Consider the following 19,507-nt stretch of genomic DNA (forward strand, 5'->3'; position numbering starts at 1 on the left):
TATTACACAGTAATGAAAATTAACAATCACTATTTGCAATAGCATGGGTAAACCTCCCAGACCTATTGATGAAAGAATCCCGATGATCAAGAGATCTTATCAACTGAGTAAAGGAATCTATAAGAAGGGAGGTTGCAGGAGTCCACTTAAATTTATTAAAAGCATTAGGGATGTAGAGTGAGGTTTTTGGGTTTTTGTTTTTTAATCAGTGTGTCACTCTGTCATCTAGGCTGGAGTGCAGTGGGACAATGTCAGCTCATTGCAGCCTCAATCCACACTGCTGCCCCAAGCGCTCTGGGCTCAATCAGTCCTCCCTCTTCGGCCTCCCAAGTAGCTGGAACAACAGGCATGCACCACGCCTTGCTAGTTTTGCATATCTTTTGCAGAGACCAGGGCTCCATATGTTGCTCAGGATGGTCTTGAACTGCCGGCCTCAAGCAATCCTCCTGCCTCAGCCTCTCAAAGTGTTGTGAGCCACCCCACCCAGGCAGAGTGAGGATGTTTTTGAGGACTGTGGTAGATAGCTTCCTCATATTCATGTCCTATGTAATCCTCTCCCTTTGAGCATGGGCTGGATTAGGGACTATTTTCTTTTTCTTTCTTTTTTCCTTTTTTTGAGATGGAGTTTCTCCTTGTAAGCCAAGTGGAGTGCAGTGGTGTGAGCTCAGCTCACTGCAACCTCCACCTCCCAGGTTCAAGCGATTCTCATGCCTCAGCTTCCCAAGTAGCTGGGATTACAGGCATGTGCACCATGTCCGGCTAATTTTTGTGTTTTTAGTAGAGATGGGGTTTCACCATGTTGGTCAGCTGGTCTTGAACTCCTGACCTTAGGTGCTCTACCCACTTTGGCCTCCCAAAATTCTGGGATTACAGGTGTGAGCCACCGCGCCTGGCTGGACCTAGGGACTATTTTCTTTTTTTCTTTTCTTTTTTTTTTTTTTTGAGACGGAGTCTCGCTCTGTCGCCCAGGCTGGAGTGTGGTGGCCGGATCTCGGCTCACTGCAAGCTCCGCCTCCCGGGTTTACGCCATTCTCCTGCCTCAGCCTCCCGAGTAGCTGGGACTACAGACGCTCGCCACCTCGCTCGGCTATTTTTTTGTATTTTTTACTAGAGACGGGGTTTCACCGGGTTAGCCAGGATGGTCTTGATATCCTGACCTCGTGATCCGCCCGTCTCGGCCTCCCAAAGTGCTGGGATTACAGGCTTGAGCCACCGCGCCCGGCCGGGACTATTTTCTAAGTAGCAATAGACTACGTAAAAGTGATGGGATGTCACTTCTGGGATTAGTTTTCAAAAAAGGACTGTGATCTCACTCTCATTTTCTTTTTCTGTCTCTTCCTCTTTCCCCTCCCTCTCCCTGGGGTAAGCCTGCCGCTTCTCAACAAGAGGTGCAAGTGGACAGGAAATGATGTCTCCAGCCAACAGCCAGAGAGGACCTGAGGCCTGCCAGCAGCTGTGGAAGTGAGTTTGAAAGAGGAATCTGAAGCCTTGGGAGAGCTGCAGCCCTGGCTGACAGCTTGATTGTATCCTCGTGAGAGCCTGAGCCAGAGGACACAGCTAACCTCACCCAGATTCCTAGCCCATGGAAACTGTGAGGAAAAAAAAATTTATTGTTTCTTAAGCTGTTAAATTTGGGGTGATTTTTACCCAACAATAGATAACGATACAAAGATATTGCTTATTACTCAAAATCACTATATAATGCCCCTGAAAAATTGAAAGCTGCAACCAGGGAAACTGAAAATCTCCAAGAACACTGTGTTTCTTCTTAAAGACAGTGAGAAAAGTACATACATCTGTTTTCCTTTTAGTTTTGGCCACTGGGAAGCTCAGAGCCAAATTTATGATGCAATTTTAATAACTGTGTAAGCCCCTATGGCCTGCTTATCTGTGTTCTTATTCCTGGCCTTTCATTTTATTCTGACTTTTCTTTTTCTTCATCCTGATTGTATTAGCTCATCTTTATATTGTTCTATATTATATGACTTATGGTAAGCCACCTCAAATTCAGCTTATAGAGAAGCAAGGCAATCGTAAATTTTTTTTTTTTTTTTTTTTTGAGACTTTCACTGTATCGCCCAGGCTGGAGTGCAGTGGAACGATTTCAGCTCACTGCAACCTCCGCCTCCCAGGTTCAAGCGATTCTCCTGCCTCAGCCTCGCCAGTAGCTGGGATTACAGGCGCCCACCACTACACACGGCTAATTTTTTTGTTGTTGTGTTTTGTATTTTTAGTAGACACGGGGTTTCACCATGTAGGCCAGGCTGGTCTCGAACTCCTGACCTCAGGTGATCCACCTGCCTCGGCCTCTCAAAGTGTTGGGATTACGGGTGTTAGCCAACGTACCCGGTCCATAAATCATTTTTTAAAAAATAGTTTTAAAATTTAAAACATAGTTTTGCACATTAAAAAAAAAGTTTTGTACAGGTCGAACACAGAGTCCCACAGAGGTGGTGGTGGGAAGATTAGCTCATGGGAGTGTGGCTCTGGAGCTCCAAGCATTGGCCAGGGTTGATTTAGATTGGGTCAGAAATATCAAGTGATAACGACGAAAAAGGGGAAAAGGATGGCAATTGATTGCCATCCTCAGGAGGGGCCCACGGCTCGCCCAGTCACCCAAAGTGGCATCCTTGCAATGTGCTCCTTACACCGCTCCTCTAAGTCCCTCCCTCGCTGACCCGCTCTGCCCCGCCCCTCCCCTGCCCCGCCCCTCTCCTCCCCTGCCCCGCCCCTCTCTGCCCGGGGCTCCACCCCTCGCGCCCGCCGCCCCGCGCCGCGCCGCCTCAGCCTCCGCCGGCCGATCCGGCCTCCCCGGCGGTTGCGCACTCCACCCCCTCCCTCCACGCCCGCGCGCGCCTTCCCCGCCCCGTCCGCCTCACTCCTTTCGGGGCGGTTGGGCCGCGCTCCTGTGGGGGCGGGGCCCGGAGCAGGCGACCGAGCCAATGGGGCGCGGCGGCGGCGGCGGTGGTGGCGGCGGCGGCGGAGGCGGTGGCGGCAGCGGCGGCGGCTGGGTCGGGCCCCGACGGGCGGCTGCGGCTGAGGTGGAGGCGGAGGGAGGAGGTGGCGGCGGCGGCGGGGGGAAGATGGCGGCGCCCGTCCTGCTGAGAGTGTCAGTGCCGCGGTGGGAGCGGGTGGCCCGGTATGCAGTGTGCGCTGCCGGGATTCTGCTCTCCATCTACGCCTACCACGTGGAGCGGGAGAAGGAGCGGGACCCCGAGCACCGGGCCCTCTGCGACCTGGGGCCCTGGGTGAAGTGCTCCGCCGCCCTTGCCTCCAGGTAACCGGCTTGGGGGAGTGGGCCGGGAGCGGCTGAGCGGCGCGAGGGCGGAGTCTGGGGGTGGGGAGCGCGCGGCGGGAGCTCAGGCCTGGGGGCGGCGGGGACCGGGCCTTGAGGGGACGGACGGGGTCGGGGCCGGGCGAGGGGCGGCTGCGGGGCGCTCCTGCCCGGGGGGCGGCCTGAGCCAAGGCCGCGGGGAGGAGGTGGCGGGGCCGCGAGGCAGCCGGGAGGGATGAGGTGGCAGAGTGCAGCCGGGAGGCCGGGGCGGACGCGGAGCGGTCGGGCGGGCTGGGGCCGGGCTGGGCAGGAGCGCGAGGGGGCTGCGGAGGGTGGGTCCAGGCCAGCTTGACAGGTTTCCTGGTTCTCGGGAGGTGGGCCGGGGGTGTGGGACCCTGTCCGCCGCACCCGCAAGACCAGCGGCCACCTCTTGTTACCCCGATCGCTGCAGCCGAGGCTTTGGGGCCGGCGCGGAGACAGGGGGGTTGCGTTTCCCACTGTCTTCCTGGTGCTAGGACAGGTGTTTCCGTGGCCAGGCCTCTTTGTACTCCAGCGCTAGTGAGAATTTGCAGACTTATTGGGACGGTGACATTTGCTGGCAAACACTAATTTGGCCCTACTCTGGAAGAAGATACCAGCACTTAACATATCTGATTTCTTGGATTCTCCCTCGTATATTTCAGTGTGCCAGGAGGGGAAAATGGTCTGAGTTTGGGTCTAGTTCAAGCTTCATTGGAGTAAAGGGCAAGTATGTTATGTGTATGGTGGTGTTTTAGGCATTGGGATGACTTTTAAACGTTGTTGCCTATTAGTATAATAGGATACCCACAACAGATTACAAACACACCCTTTGCTAAACTGGAGCGATTGGTTTGTGTTACTAATCATTTTAGTTTTTTTTTTTTTTAATGTTGTAATTGGTTTGTCTGTTACGTTTTAATGCATTAAATTTTCCTAGGCAAGTTACTTTGAAAAAGGGGAGAATTTACATTTTAAAAGTGGCTGCTGTTTTTTGTTGTTGTTTTTTTAAATGGGGCGATTAAAAAAATAAGTCGAAGGAATGATTTCAAAATGTATAGGTTACGATTTTAATAGAGACAATGTCTGATATTTAGATGTTTGTTAACAGTAGTCACATTTGAGCGATTTCTTCCCCTCCTTTTGATTGGTAAATTGGTGTGTATCAGAAATGTGTAGCTCACTAGTTTATTTCAACTCACATATTGTTAATTATATGAACAAAGTAGCGTTGGAGTTTGTCTTGTTATTGATTACAAAATTCAGGGAGCTGATCTTTCCACTTACCCTTTTTCATGGACCAGATACTCTGTCTCATTTGCTCTTAAACCAAAATCCTGTCGCTTTTTAGAGGAGAAATAATTATCATAGGGCCAAATGAAACATTTTAAAAATGCATTTAAAATGTAGGTATCAGTTTACAGGGGAAGATACGTAGATGTGACAAAAAGCTCACATTTGTTGTTGGTTATTCAGAACAAAGTTAATAGGCTGATTAGACTCCCAGATACCCTTTGAAAACCATTGAGTGTCTTTTATGCAAATATTGTTATGTTATTTCCACTTTCAGAAAGGACTTTTAAACTTACAAGTACCTTCCACCCAAAGTTAGTTGAATGAATAAATATTTAAGGAAAACATTATGCAGCAGCACATTTCAAGTATTTAAGAAACAAGAACTAAAAATAACTTTTGATCCTAGTTTAATATGGAATTTAAGCAGAATTATTACCAATTTTAGATTTGTTTTCGAAACAAGTAGTCTGTAATAAATGGACCTTTTAACATTGGAGCATGGAAAGAATACTTACTGTATGCTTAAGTTCCTTTTTTTTTTTTTTTTTGAGACGGAGTCTTGTTCTTGTCGCCCAGACTGGAGTGCAATGGCATGATCTCGGCTCACTGCAACCTCCGCATCCCAGGTTCAAGTGATTCTCCTGCCTCAGCCTCCTGAGTAGCTGGGATTAGAGACACCTGCCATCATGCCCGGCTAATTTTTGTATTTTTAGTAGAGATGGGGTTTCACCATAGTGGCCAGGCTGGTCTCGAACTCCTGACCTCAGGTAATCCAACCCGCCTCTGCCTCCCAAAGTGCTGGGAATCAAGCGTGAGCCACCGCGCCTGGCCTGCTTAAGTGCTTAAAATTGACTTTTCTTGGCTAGGTGCAGTGGCTCATGCCTGTAATCCAGCACTTTGGGAGGCTGAGGCGGGTGGATCATGAGGTCAGGAGTTCTAGACCAGCCTGGCCAACATGGTGAAACCTTGTCTGTACTTTCGTGTCCTTACTTTTTCCCATTTTCCCATAAATCGGTGAAAACTGCTGCAAACCTGCATCTGCCTGCCAGCTAACATTAAGTTAGCACTCTCTGCTCCCTTGGTTTGGTACACTGAGCTCAACTCTAAGGGATTTGGGTGGGCTTCCACCTCTCCCAGTTCTTAGACTTGTGACTTTGTCTTCATGGTGCCTCAGTTTCTTATGTTAAATAGGGATAACACCTACTTAGGGCCCGGTGCAGTGGCTCACACCTGTAATCCCAGCACTTTGGGAGGCTGACACCTGGCAGATCTGTTGAGCTCAGGAGTTTCAGACCAGTCTGGGCAACAGGGCGAAACCCAGAGTTTACAAAAAATACAAACATTAACCGGGCATGGTGGCACATGCCTGTATTTCCAGCTTCTTGGGAGGCTGAAGTGTGAGGATCACTTGAGCCTGAGAGAGAGAGGCTGAGGTCCGCAGTGAGCCATGATGGTGCCACTGCACTCCACCGTGGGTGGTAGAGAGAGACTCTGTCTCAATAAAAGAAAAAATAAACAAAAAAACCTACTTTGCCAGGTTAGTGTTATGATGAAAAGTGATACGTGTATGTTCCTGAAATAAAACCTGTCCTCAGTTATAGCTGTTACCATTGATTGGAGATGTTCTTTTTTTTTCAGTGTTTGATAATAAATGCCTTTAGTTTTTTGTACATACTCATATGTTTAAACATTAATTGTTTTAATGTAGTTTATTGCTGACTTCATGGCATAGTATAAAGACGTGTTCATTTAAAAGAATTTTGAAGTTGTGCAAGAGAAACTAATATGCAGAATATTTTATTTTTTATTTTTTATTTTGAGATGGAGTCTTGCTCTGTCACCCAGGCTGGAGTGCAGTGGCGTGATCTCAGCTCACTGCAACCTCCACCTCCTGGGTTCAAGCAATTTTCCTGCCTCAGCCTCCCAAGTAGCTGGGATTACAGGCGCCCACCACCATGCCCAGCTAATTTTTGTATTTTTGGTAGAGACGGGATCTCGCCATGTTGACCAGGCTGGTCTTGAATTCCTGACCTCAGGTGATCTGCCCGCCTCAGCCTCCCAAAGTGCTGAGATTATAGGCATCAGCCACTGCGCCTGGCCCTAATATGCAGAATATTCTATGTAGGTATTTTCTATATATTAGACCTCCTCTAAGAAGGGTTTCTTTGTAAGAATAGTACAAATAATCTGGAAAGGTTAATGGGCTTGACAAATCTATGTTTCTTAAAACTGTAAAAATAGTCCGGCTGTCCTCTGGTATATGTATAGGTCCTATACATGTACATACATATGATATGACGTATACCATAGGGGATTGGTTCCAGGACCCCTGTTCCTACTGAAATCTTGGCATACTCAAGTCCCCACTGTGGGCCCTGCAGAACCTGAATATGAAATGTTGGGCCTCCATAAATGCAGGTTTCAGTCTGCATTTGGTTGAAAAAGATCCACATAAAAGTGGGCCCACACAGCTTAAACCCATGTTCTTCAAGGATCCACTGCATTTGAAAATCAAGTCCACAAAAAAGTTGCCTTGTTTTACAAAATGTTGGATTACTACCTCTACCATATCTTAAAAAAAAAGTACCATCTATTTACTACCCCATTGAGATAATAAAACTTTTATAATTATAATATAACCCAGGGCTGGGCATGGTGGTTCACGCCTGTAATCCCATGACTTTGGGAGGCTGAGGTGGGTGGATCACCTGAGTTCAGGAGTTCGAGACCAACCTGGCCCACATGGCAAAACCCCCCCTCTCCTAAAAATATAAAAAATTAGCCGGGCATGGTGGTGGGCACCTGTAATTCCAGCTACTTGGGAGACTGAGGCAGGAGAATTGCTTGAACCTGGGAGGTGGAGGTAGCAGTAAGCCGAGATCGTGCCACTGCCCTCCAGCCTGGGCAACGAGAGGGAAACTCTGTCTTAAAAGAACCTAGAAGTATTTACTGCTTCTTGCTCTGTCTGAGACTCGGAGGTTAAGTGACTTGCCAAAGATAACACAGGTAGTAGCAAATTGAGACTTTGACACTTGGCTTCCAGAGTACTTATTTAAAGTCTCCTTTGCACCCCCATTTTAAAAATTAAATTCTTGGCTGGGCGCGGTGCCTCACGCCTGTAATCTCAGCACTTTGGGAGGCTAAGGCGCGTGGATCACAAGGTCGGGAGATGAAGACCATCCTGGCTAACACGGTGAAAACCCGTCTCTACTAAAAATACAAAAAAAATTAGCCAGGCGTGGTGGCACAAACCTGTAGTCCCAGCTACTCGAGAGGCTGAGGCAGGAGAATGGCGTGAACCCGGGAGGTGAGGTTGCAGTGAGCCGAGATCGTGCCACTGCACTCCAGCCTGGGTGACAGAGTGAGACTGTCTCAAAAAATAAAATAAAATAAAATAAATAAATTCTTGTCTAGGTAATGCATTCACTGCTTCAGATTTGAAATATAAAAAATAAAAAAGCATGTACAGTGAAAAGTCTCCTTCATATCCCTTCCACCAAACAGACAGTTCTCCCTCTCAGTAGACTGCTGTGAAACTTTTCAGAGCCGTTTGACGCATGGACAAACATCCATATGACCATATGATTCCTCCCTTTTTTTAACATGGGAGTATCATGTATGTGTCCTGATTGATAGCCTGCTTTTTGCTTGGCATTTGTTCCATTGCTCCCATACTTTAAATGCTTATATTCATATTTAGTGAAATTTTTTTTTTTTTTTTTTTTTTTTTGAGACGGAGTCTTGCTCTGTCGCCCGAGCTGGAGTGCAGTGGCCGGATCTCAGCTCACTGCAAGCTCTGCCTCCCGGGTTTATGCCATTCTCCTGCCTCAGCCTCCCGAGTAGCTGGGACTACAGGCACCAGCCACCTCGCCCGGCTAGCTTTTTGTATTTTTTAGTAGAGACGGGGTTTCACCATGTTAGCCAGGATGGTCTCGAACTCCTGACCTCGTGATCCGCCCGTCTCGGCCTCCCAAAGTGCTGGGATTACAGGCTTGAGCCACCGCGCCCGGCTTAGTGAAATGTTAAGAACTGTTAGTACGTAAAAGAGAATTTGTTCTAGTAGTTTTGACTAACTAGGATGAATTTCAGAAATAAAATTCTTAACATTATCATTGTTTCTTGGTATGGAAATTTCAGAAGCAAGTTGAACTGAAAAGAGTCTAAGAGGAATAGAGAAATATCACAAGGAAGTGAATCTGGACTGTAGTAGAGATAAATGTTAATACTTACAGATAATGCTAGGCATTGTTCTAAATGTTTTGCCTATATTATTGAAGTCTCACAATAGTCCCATGAGGCGGGTAGCTTTTATCACCATTTTACAGATGAGAAAACTGAGCCAGGCAGACTGACTAACTCTTGATCCAGGTAGTACAGTGGCAGAGGCCTGATTCTAACCCAGGCAGTCTGGCTCAAGAGTCCATGCTCTTTACCACTACTCTTTCTTTCTGTCTTCCTTTCTTCCCTTCTTTTTTTCTTCTTTCCCTCCCTCCCTCCTTCTTCCTTTCCCTCTCTCTTTCTTTTCTTTTCTTCCTTCCTTCTTTTCTTTTTCCTTCCTTCCCCCTTTCCCCTTTTCCTTCCTTCCTTCCTTCCTTCCTTCCTTCCTTCCTTCCTTCCTTCCTTCCTTCCTTCCTTCCTTCTTTCCTTCCTTTTCTTTTTCTTTTTCTTTTTCTTTTCTTTCCTTTCCTTTTTTTTTCTTTTCTTTTCTTTCTTCTTTCATTTTTTGAGACATCGTCTCACTCTGTCTCCCCAGGCTGAATGCAGTGGTGCAGTCATCGCTCACTGTAGCCTGAACCTCCCTGGGTCAAGTGATCCTCCCACCTCAGCTTCCTGAGTAGCTGAGTCTACAGGTGCACACCCCACCACCATGCCTGGCTAATTTTTTCTATTTTTCATAGTGACGAGGTCTCACTTTGTTGCCTGGGTTGGTCTCAAACTCCTGGCCTCAAGCAGTCCTCCCACTTGGCCTCCCAAAGTGCTGAGATTACAGGTCTGAGCTGCCACACCCAGCCTTTTACCACTAGTTTAAATTCCACTTAGATCTAATACTGATAGAGTGATAACCATATCGACCAGATTTTTAAAATATGCAAATAATAGTGCCAGCTTTTGTATCTGTATGGCAAAAATGTATAGAGTTTGTATTATAGCTTTTACCTGTTTAGAGCACTTTTTGGAAAGGCAGGGAAATTACTGTTAAGGTGTTGGTATTCGAGAAGTAAGTTCCTGGAGTGTTTGCCTTTTAAGGTGTGAGGACGTGGTTTGTCACACCCAGTTAGCTAACAGATAGACAGTGGAGTGAGTTATCCGGAAGACTTACCAGGTTAGCCTAGGGAGGAAGGAGAAAGGGGTTCTGGGCACATGGAGGGAGGGGGAGGGAGAAGAGTTTGTTTGAATCTGTCCTAGGTTGGGGTAGCTTTTTCTGAGGGAGGCCTTGTTGTGTGGACCTGCTGCATATAAAGACAGGAGAATTGGACCTGAGGTTTGGTGCTAGCTAAAGCACCACATAGATCTGGGAATTTAAGAGGAGTTTGTTTCCTCTGTCATTAGAAAGAGCTTGAAAGGGTAGCAAACTGTGGTCATTTGAGAAGAATAGCAAGTGGTCATATTTGAATGTAACATACTCAACTGGGTTGGGAAAGAACCAGAATCTAGATGTTGGTCATAACAAGTATAAAACTAGGCATTCTTGTAAACCATGTACTCTTGTAAACAGTGATAAGACGGAGCACTGAGTCCTGGGCTTTTCTTCTATAAAGTTCTTGTATAGGCTGAGGATCCCTAATCCGAAAATCCAAAATCTGAAGTGCCTCCGTGAGCATTTCTGTTGAGTGTCATATTGGCACTCAAAGTTTTGGATTTTGGACCATTTTGGATTTTGGACTTTCAGATTTGGGATGTTCAACCGGTTAAATGCACATATTCCCAAATCTGAAAAAATCACAAATTCGAAGTATTTCAGCTTCAAAGTGTATCAGATAAGGAATATTCAACCTGTACTACATTGTACTAGGCTTGTATTAGATTATCAGTTTTCAAAATTTGTGTCTCAGAATCCCTGTTCTCTATCAATGAAACAGGGATTTCATACACCTTTGATTCACATTTTAATGTCTTAAACTTTGAAATATTATGAATGTTTATACACACTCAAATACATCTCATGCTAAATTTTAATATATTAGAGACAACTGATTTGTACCACCAGGTTATCTCAAGAGAGTTCTACTGAGTGAAAACAAGTGAGAACCCTAAAAGGTTACATACTGTATGATTGCATTGATGTAACGTTATTGAAATAACAAACCTGCAGAGGCGGAAAACAGATTTAGTGGTTGCTAGGAGTTAGGAATGGGAGGTGAGGGGTGGTGTGGTTATAAAGTGGTGGCATGAGGGAGCTGTGTAGGGATGGAACAGTTCTGTATCTCAGGTGTGATTATACAAAGCTGCAAATGTGATAAAAATTTCATACAACCAATCACATACTGCATACAAATCCTAGCATACTCAAGTCCCATTTTGCATACAAAACTAGTGAAACCTGAATAAACTAGGGATTGTACCAAGGTCAGTTTCCTGATGGTGACAGTTTAGTAGAGTTACATAAGTTATAACATTGGAGGAATTTGGGTGAGGGTACTTGGGACCTCCCTGTGTACTTTTTTGTAAATTCCTGTGGTTTATAATTATAGTAATTTTAAAATAAAAAGTTGGCCAGGCACAGTGGCGCCCGCCTGTAATCCCAGCACTTTGGGAGGCCGAGGCAGGTATATCACCTGAGGTCAGGAGTTCAAGACCAGCCTGGCCAACATGGTGAAACCCTGTCTCTACTAAAAATACAAAAATTAGCTGGGCATGGTAATGGGTGCCTGTAGTCTCAGCTACCTGGGAGGCTGAGGCAGGAGAACCACTTCAACCTGGGAGGCAGAGGTTGCAGTGAGCTGAGATCATGCCACTTCACTCCAGCCTGAGCGACAGAGCAAACTCCATCTCAAACCAAAAAAAAAAAAAAAAAAAAAAAAAAAAAGGCTGGGCACAGTGGCTCACACTTGTAACCCCAGCACTTTGGGAGGCCGAGGCGGGAGGATCACCTGAGGTCAGGAGTTCGAGACTAGCCTGACCAACATGGTGAAACCCTGTCTCTACTAAAATTACAAAATTAGCCGGGCGTGGTGGTGCATGCCTGTAATCCCAGCTATTAGGGAGGCTGAGGCAGGAGAGTTGCTTAAACCCAGGAGGCGGAGGTTGCAGTGAGCCAAGATCACGCCATTGCACTCCAGCCTGGGCAACAAGAGTGAAACTCCATCTCAAAAAAATAATAATAAAATAAAAAAGCAGTGCATTTAGAATATATGAGAGAAAATAAGCAAAAGGAAGAAAATGTAAATTATCTGTAATGCTCACACCCAGGACAACAATCCTTGGAATAGAGTGTCTCACTTTGTGTGTAGAACTGAAACTTTTAAAATGCCATTTTATTTTTTAATTAAAATTTTTTCTTTCTTTTTTTTCCTCCTCAGAGTTAGAAAGGATAAAAATGTTATTGACTAATAAAACTGTAGCTTTATTTTGATACTTCGAAATTTTAGGCTAGTGCTTGTTTATACATGTAACATTATATAAGCACATTCAGTAGTATTAGAACTATTGCATTATGCAATAACGTGACTGCTTAATGCATATATCAGGATTAGTACATATTGTAAAGTTTTTATTTTTTAACAAAAAGTTTATGACTACAAAGTATTCATTCCTTAACACTATTACAGAATTAAGTTAGAAATGTTTTACTTTTAAAACCTCTGGACAGATGTAATTAAATCCTTAGATAACATTAATGTACTATTTAAAAAACACATACAAAACATTATTATTTGCAAAACATGCTTTATCATCTATTCATCTTTGTGAATCAGGTTTTTCTTGATACCATGCAATCAAAACAAAACAAATTTGACGTAAGACTGCCCAATCATCCATAATTTAAAGTTGGTGTTTATCAGAATAATTTTATTGTTCTCATTATACATGTTATACATTTGAGCTTTTTTTTTTTGGAGATCGAGTCTCACTCTGTCACCCAGGCCGGAATGCAGTGGTGCCATCTTGGCTCACTGCAACCTCCACCTCCCAGCTTCAAGCGATTCTCCTGCCTCAGCCTCCTGAGTAGCTGGAACTACAGGCATGTGCCACCATGCCTGGCTAATTTTTTCAATGTGTGTATTTTTAGTAGAGACGAGGTTTCACCGTGTTGGTCAGGCTCATCTCGAACTCCTGACCTCAAATGATCCACCTACCTTGGCCTCCCAAACTGCTGGAATTACAGGCATGAGCCACCACACCCAGCCACATTTGAGCTTTAAAATGCATTGATAGAATAAAATACTGCTTTAATCTTTTTTTTTTGGAAACGGTCTTTCACCCAGGCTGGAGTGCAGTGGCGGGAGCTTGGCTCACTGCAACCTCTGCCTTCCAGTTTCAAGCAATTCTCCTGCCTCAGCCTCCCGAGTAGCTGGGATTACAGGCACCCGCCACCACACCCGACTAATTTTTGTATTTTTAGTAGAGACAGGGTTTCACCATGTTGGCCAGGCTGGTCTTGACCTCCTGACCTCGTGATCTGCCTGCCTCAGCCTCTGAAAGTACTGGGATTACAGGCGTGAGCCACCATGCCCAGCCTAATCTGTTTCTTATGTTATAGATGCACGTAAAATTTCATTTAGAAAAATGTTCTTGTGCTACAATATTTAAAGCTATTGAATTATGATTTATAAGTTTTATTTTGTAGTTAGCATCTCTAGGGGAATTTCAGGGACACTGTTGCTGTCTTGTGATTACTGATCCTTTTAAAAACTTATATTTGAGAAGTAAAGTAGTAGAAAATCTGTAACAAAATCGGGAATTACAGCAGACAGTATACTCAACTCCACTGTCTTTGAAGAGTTTGATTAATTTCTGTACATTGTGCTAGTGGTTAAGATCTTGGACTCTAGAGTCAACCTGAGTTGAAATCTTGGCTCTATCACTTGATCTCTTGTTGTCTCAGTTTCTTTCTCCATAAAATGAGGGTAATAATAGTGTTAACTCATAGCATTGTCAATATGAAGTGTACCAGTACATGTAAACAGTCCTGGTGTCTGGCATAAAGGTACTCATAAAACATAGTTACTATTATTTTAGAACATGGTTGAGATCTTACTGTACGTTTTTTTTTTTTTTTTGAGATGGAGTTTTACTCTGTAGCCCAGGCTGGAGTGCAGTGGCCGGAGCTCACTGCAAGCTCCGCCTCCCGGGTTTACGCCATTCTCCTGCCTCAGCCTCCCGAGTAGCTGGGACTACAGGCGCCTACCACCTCACCTGGCTAGTTTTTTGTATTTTTTAGTAGAGACGGGGTTTCACCGAGTTAGTCAGGATGGTCTCGATCTCCTGACCTCGTGATCTGCCCGTCTCGGCCTCCCAAAGTGCTGGGATTACAGGCTTGAGCCACCGCGCCCGGCCCTTACTGTATGTTTAATATGTCTTTTCCTCACTTAACATATCACATCTGGGCATGGTGGCCGTAATCCCAGCACTTTGGGAGGCTGAGGCAGGTGGATCATCTGAGGTCAGGAGATTGAGACCAGCCTGGCCAACGTGGTGAACCTGGTCTCTACTGAAAAATACAAAAATTAGCCAGGCGTGGTGATGCACACCCATGGTCGCAGCTACTTGGGAGGCTGAGGCAGGAGAGTTACTTGAACTGGGGAGGCAGAGGTTGCAGTGAGCCGAGATCATGCCATTGTACTTCAGCCTGGGCGACACAGTGAAACTCTGTCTCAAAAAAAAAAGAAAATACTACCACTGTTTTCCCATGTTGTGAAAAATTCCACCAGTTATGGAAGAGAATGTTGGGTGCCCTGTGCCCTTGCCAAATTGGGCATTTCTCATTTATTAGATATTTGCCAGTATAATTTATGAAAACTGTCATGTTATTGTTTTGATTTGCATTTTCCCCAAGCATCAGCAAGATTTGATGGTTTCACATTAAAAAAAATTTATCGGCCGGGCGCGGTGGCTCACGCCTGTAATCCCAGCACTTTGGGAGGCCGAGGCGGGCGGATCACGAGGTCAGGAGATCGAGACCATCCTGGCTAACACGGTGAAACCCCGTCTCTACTAAAAATGCAAAAAATTAGCCGGGCGAGGTGGCGGGCGCCTGTAGTCCCGGCTACCCGGGAGGCTGAGGCAGGAGAATGGCGTGAACCCGGGAGGCGGAGCTTGCAGTGAGCCGAGATCGCGCCACTGCACTCCAGCCTGGGCGACTGAGCCAGACTCCGTCTCAAAAAAAAAAAAAAAAAAAAAAAAAAAATTTATCGTTTAATTTATAATCACCTTGTTTAATAATGAGGTTTTCATGTTTTTATTAACTGTGTTTCTTCTCCTGCCTGGATAAGTTTTAGAATTTTTCGCCTTGATTTAGACAAATGCTAGTACAAAGGTTTTTTCAAGTCTGTGATAATTTCAATGATTTTTTCTTGGTAATTTTTGTCTGTAGATTCAAGTTCAGACAGGCATTTCCCATTCTGATATCGTGTAAATGTATGTAGTTTGTTAGTCTTGAAAAACATGACTTCTTTAATCTCCTAGAATGTAGTTTACTGGGTGTTACATGAGTCTACAACATAATTTTGTACAGACAAAAATTTTGCATTTCCTCTGGATATTGCCTATTCATACCTTTGCCCATTTTTTTCCCTTTCTTGGTTGTTTATCTTTTCTTCTTATTGCCTTTTAGGAGTTCTTTAGATATCACAATGGTTAATTTTTTGTTATATGTGTTACACATTTTCTTCTCATTTGTTATTAGTCTTTTAATTTGGTCTATGGTGTCTTTATATAGAAGTTTTAACTTAGGTGGTCAGATCTTTCATTTAAAAAAATTCTTCATTGTTCAACTTGAAAATCTTTCACTTCTTTATAGGTTTTTTTGGGTTTTTTTGTTTTTTTTTTCTGGTTTAGCAAAATCTCTACCATCCCAAGATTATCTTTTAAAATTTTTCATATATTTTATGTGAAAAAATTTTTTTCACACTGAGCTCTTTTAGTTTGTATGGAATTTCCTTTTGTGTCTAGTGTAAGGGTGGGGATCTAAATTTTTCCTAAATGGATAGACTTTTGCCTCTCTCAGTTCATTGACTTGTTCATATTTCAAATGCCACAAGGCTTTCCTGCATACATAAGGCCTCTTTGGATTCTCATTTCTGTTCCAGTGACAGGTCTGTCTGTGTTTATTCCATTACCACCCCTCCCCCATGGCTGTTTATAGAAGTTTGATATCTGATAGGGCAAATATGCTCGTTTTCAAATTTTTCTTAGCTATTCTCATGAATTTACTGTTTCTGGTGAATTTTAGAATTATTTTGTTGAGTTCTAAGACAAATCCCACTGAGATTTTGATTAGAATTGTGCTAAATTTATAGATGAATATGGGAGGGAGTCAGTTCTCACTAGCAGGTGTTTCCATCAAGGAGCATATTGTATCTGTTTATTCTGGAGTTGCCTGTCTGATAATGGTTTTAACCTAGATGCTCATTGTGGCATTGTTTTGTTCTAAACACATGTATTACAAAGATAGTATTAGAGTAAATTAGTAGAGGGCAAAGCCTTATATCATCTATCCCTGTTTTCATTTCTTTTTTCACCTTTACTTTTGGGTCTAAAGAGACTTTATCGTGGTATATGGTGTATGTATACTCAGATTCTTGTAATAATCAGCAGTATATTATCTCTTTTTCTGATAGTCATTAATTTAATGATTAAGGACCACTTAATGAAGTTGATAACTGTACTTAACTCTTATTGTTAGATATGAAGGATGTTTCCAGTTTCTGAGGGTACACATTAAGATAGTGTTTTTACTCTTGTTTTATTTGAAAAATGTTTCAGGAGGGGTTGTTTTATTTTTTCAAAAAACCTCTTTGAGGTAATATGTAATTGTTGTGAAAATTTCATACAGTATTGCAGCATATAAAGAAGAAAGTGCCTTTTGAGAAGGTGAGAGTTTTTTTTCTTTGTTTGTTTTTTTTGAGACAGAGTCTTGCTCTGTCGCCCAGGCTGGAGTGCAGTGGTGCAATCTTGGCTCACTGCAACCTCCGCCTCCCTGGTTCATACCATTCTCCTGCCTCAGCCTCCTGAGTAGCTGGGACTACAGGCATCTGCCACCACACCCGGCTAATTTTTTATATTTTTAGTAGAGATGGGGTTTCACCATGTTAGCCAGGATGGTCTTGATCTCCTGATCTTGTGATCTGCCCGCCTCTGCTTCCCAGAGTGCTGGGATTACAGGCGTGAGCCACCGTGCCCAGCCCAGGTTTTTTTTTTTTTTTTTTCCTGAGACAGAGTCTTACTCTGTCACCCAGGCTGGAGTGCAGTGGCACGATCTTGGCTCACTGAAACCTCTGCCTCGCGGGTTCAAGCTATTCTCCTGCCTCAGCCTCCCGAGTAGCTGGGATTACAGGTGCCCGCCACCACCCCTGGCTAATTTTACTTATTTTTAGTAGAGACGGGATTTCACTGTGTTAGCCAGGATGGTCTCGATCTCCTGACCTCATGATTCGCCTGCCTTGGCCTTCCAAAGTGCTGGAATTACAGGCATGACCCACCATGCCCGGCCGAGAAGGTGAGAGTTTTGTTGTCCAAACTTTCAGTCATTGGAGTGCCTCCTTGTTACTTTTGCCATATGTTTGTATCATCTGTACTGTTAATTCATAACAGGTTTCTTAAAATTTACTAAAGAAACCCAAAAATCCTTAGTGATAAGAGCTGTGAACTCATACATTGATGTATATTCAATACATAATGTTGATATTATGTACATTGCTGTATATTAAAGAAATGTAACATTGATACATATTAAATAAATGAGTTTTTCAAAAGTATGTATACTTTATGACACACTGGCACAGTGAGTGGAAGTGTAGGTTCTGAAATCAAGGTTTTTTTTATGGTTTTAAATCCTAATTCTGCTATGTCCTCCCTCAGTGATAATAGATAATAAACTTAAGCCTCCACTTCCATTTTATTTGTTAAATGAGGTTAGTATGCCACCTACCTTGTAAGGTTATTGTAAAATTAAAACAGCAGGTGTACAAGCAGTCAACACAGCCCTAGTACCTAGGTGTTGCACAAATACTAGCTATCATTCAATAGAATAATTTGTAAATACCTTGCGCCTCCTTCAAAGTTAGTTCTCACACAAGCATCTCATTTTAAAGTGTTTACGTAGTATTTATTGTAAGAATGTATTGTGATTTATGAAACATAGCCTTTTTTAATTTTGTTTTTTCTGTCATTAAAAAAAAAAAGCAACAAATAAGAGGATTGTTTCCTAATATGTATCACCATATTTCCCTCCCAAAGGACTGTACTAATTTGCTGTGCTGTCAGTTTAGACTTTATCACTTAAATATTTGGTGAGGGGTGATAGTAGTTTTAAATATAAAAATTGTTTTTGCTTTAGTTAACATTTTATTATTATTCACCAGCCAGCCATTAAGGAACATATTAATTACTATTTATTCTTTCTTGTTGAATCTGTGCAATTTTCTGAGAAGTAGGTAAGCCCGCACCTGTGTGTGTGTGTGTGTCTGTGTGTGTGAGATGCAATTTGTGTGGTGCTAGAAATTGAGAAATTATGGTAATTTCTTATTATCCTGGTCAGGGATCCCTGGAATATCAAAATTGTCTTCAATCTATAGCCACTGTTTTCAAGTCTACAGGGTCCCTGGGAGAAATGTTTATATTAAATATTTGCACTGACAAATGGACGACAAAAGGACTCTACATTTGATTCTTAACTAGGACTTGTGCACCAAACTCCAGGGTAGAAGACTGGAATTAACCCAGCTGGTTCAGGTGGAAGTACTGTTTTTTTTGAATCTAGTTAAGCTTAAATTATTTCAAACTAAAGTAGGCCATGAGAATGAACCCTTTTCATCTCCCCAGTTCTCAAACACACTGAGATCCTCCCCACATTTCACTCCTTTCTGTCAGTTGCCACAGGTCATGTAACCAGAGTGAGCCCATTTGCCCTGGCTGACTGCTGATCTGGCCTTGGACACCTGCCCTGGCCTCTTCTGCCCAAGCTGTAGGTTTGGCCCTGGCTCTCCCTTACTGCGGGGGTGTGGGGGGTGCAGGGGGTGTGACAACCTTCTCAACCACTTCAGTCACATGAGAGAAGCAGAAAAGTGATCTCGCATCTGTGTGCTGACCTTTTAACAGTGATGCTGCCCAGTAGCGCAGAAGACCCAATCAGTGTTCTCACATCTGCCTTCCTCCTTCCTGAGAATTAGGAGAAAGAAGAGCTCAGCCTTGATTTCTTACCTTAAAAGACAGCATATAAAAACTTGCAGCCATTCTCGGAAGCATTGGTTTTCTGTTGGGTTGTTGCTTGTGTCAAGTCAGCCAGAAAGAAGTGGAGTAAAAACTGGCCTGCAGAGTAGTACACATAATCCATGTCCCCCACCCCACCTCCCAACTACGCATCAACCTGCAGAGAGTGACTTCTTACTCTTGAGACGCTCTTTCCTCTTGCTTAATGGTTCATGACAGTTCTTCATTTTCCTCCTACCACTCTCAATTTTTTTTTTTTGCTGGCTTATTCTCCTGTATCTGGCCATTAAATGTTGATGTCCCACCAAGCAGCCTTAGGCCTTTCTGTCATTCTTCTTTCCCTTAACAGTCACAGCCATGTCCATGGTCTCACTCATGGGTGAATCCAACATTTTTATCTCAACCCCAACCTCTGCTGTTGAGTACTCCATTTGCTAATATCTAATTGCCTACTAGCTGTCTCTACTTGGATGTCCCAAAAGTAACAAAATCAGTATGTCCAAGATTTATTTCATACTCTTCCTCTGAAAATGCTGTTTCCTATCTCAG

The 19,507-nt window shown here is 43.7% G+C and overlaps 1 protein-coding gene across 1 annotated transcript in view; it reads left to right on the forward strand.

Annotated features, from left to right (window-relative positions):
- Positions 1-3,023: 3,023 nt before the first annotated feature.
- The window catches only part of VKORC1L1 (vitamin K epoxide reductase complex subunit 1 like 1), an 82,933-nt gene continuing 66,449 nt past the window's right edge, over positions 3,024-19,507 (forward strand). The window contains exon 1 of the mRNA XM_073012635.1: positions 3,024-3,277. Within this exon, the coding sequence (XP_072868736.1) occupies positions 3,084-3,277 (194 nt within the window). The 5' untranslated portion in view covers positions 3,024-3,083. The remainder of the gene's footprint in view (positions 3,278-19,507) is intronic.

Source organism: Chlorocebus sabaeus, chromosome 28 (genome assembly GCF_047675955.1).
Source record: "Chlorocebus sabaeus isolate Y175 chromosome 28, mChlSab1.0.hap1, whole genome shotgun sequence".
Lineage (NCBI taxonomy): Eukaryota > Metazoa > Chordata > Mammalia > Primates > Cercopithecidae > Chlorocebus > Chlorocebus sabaeus.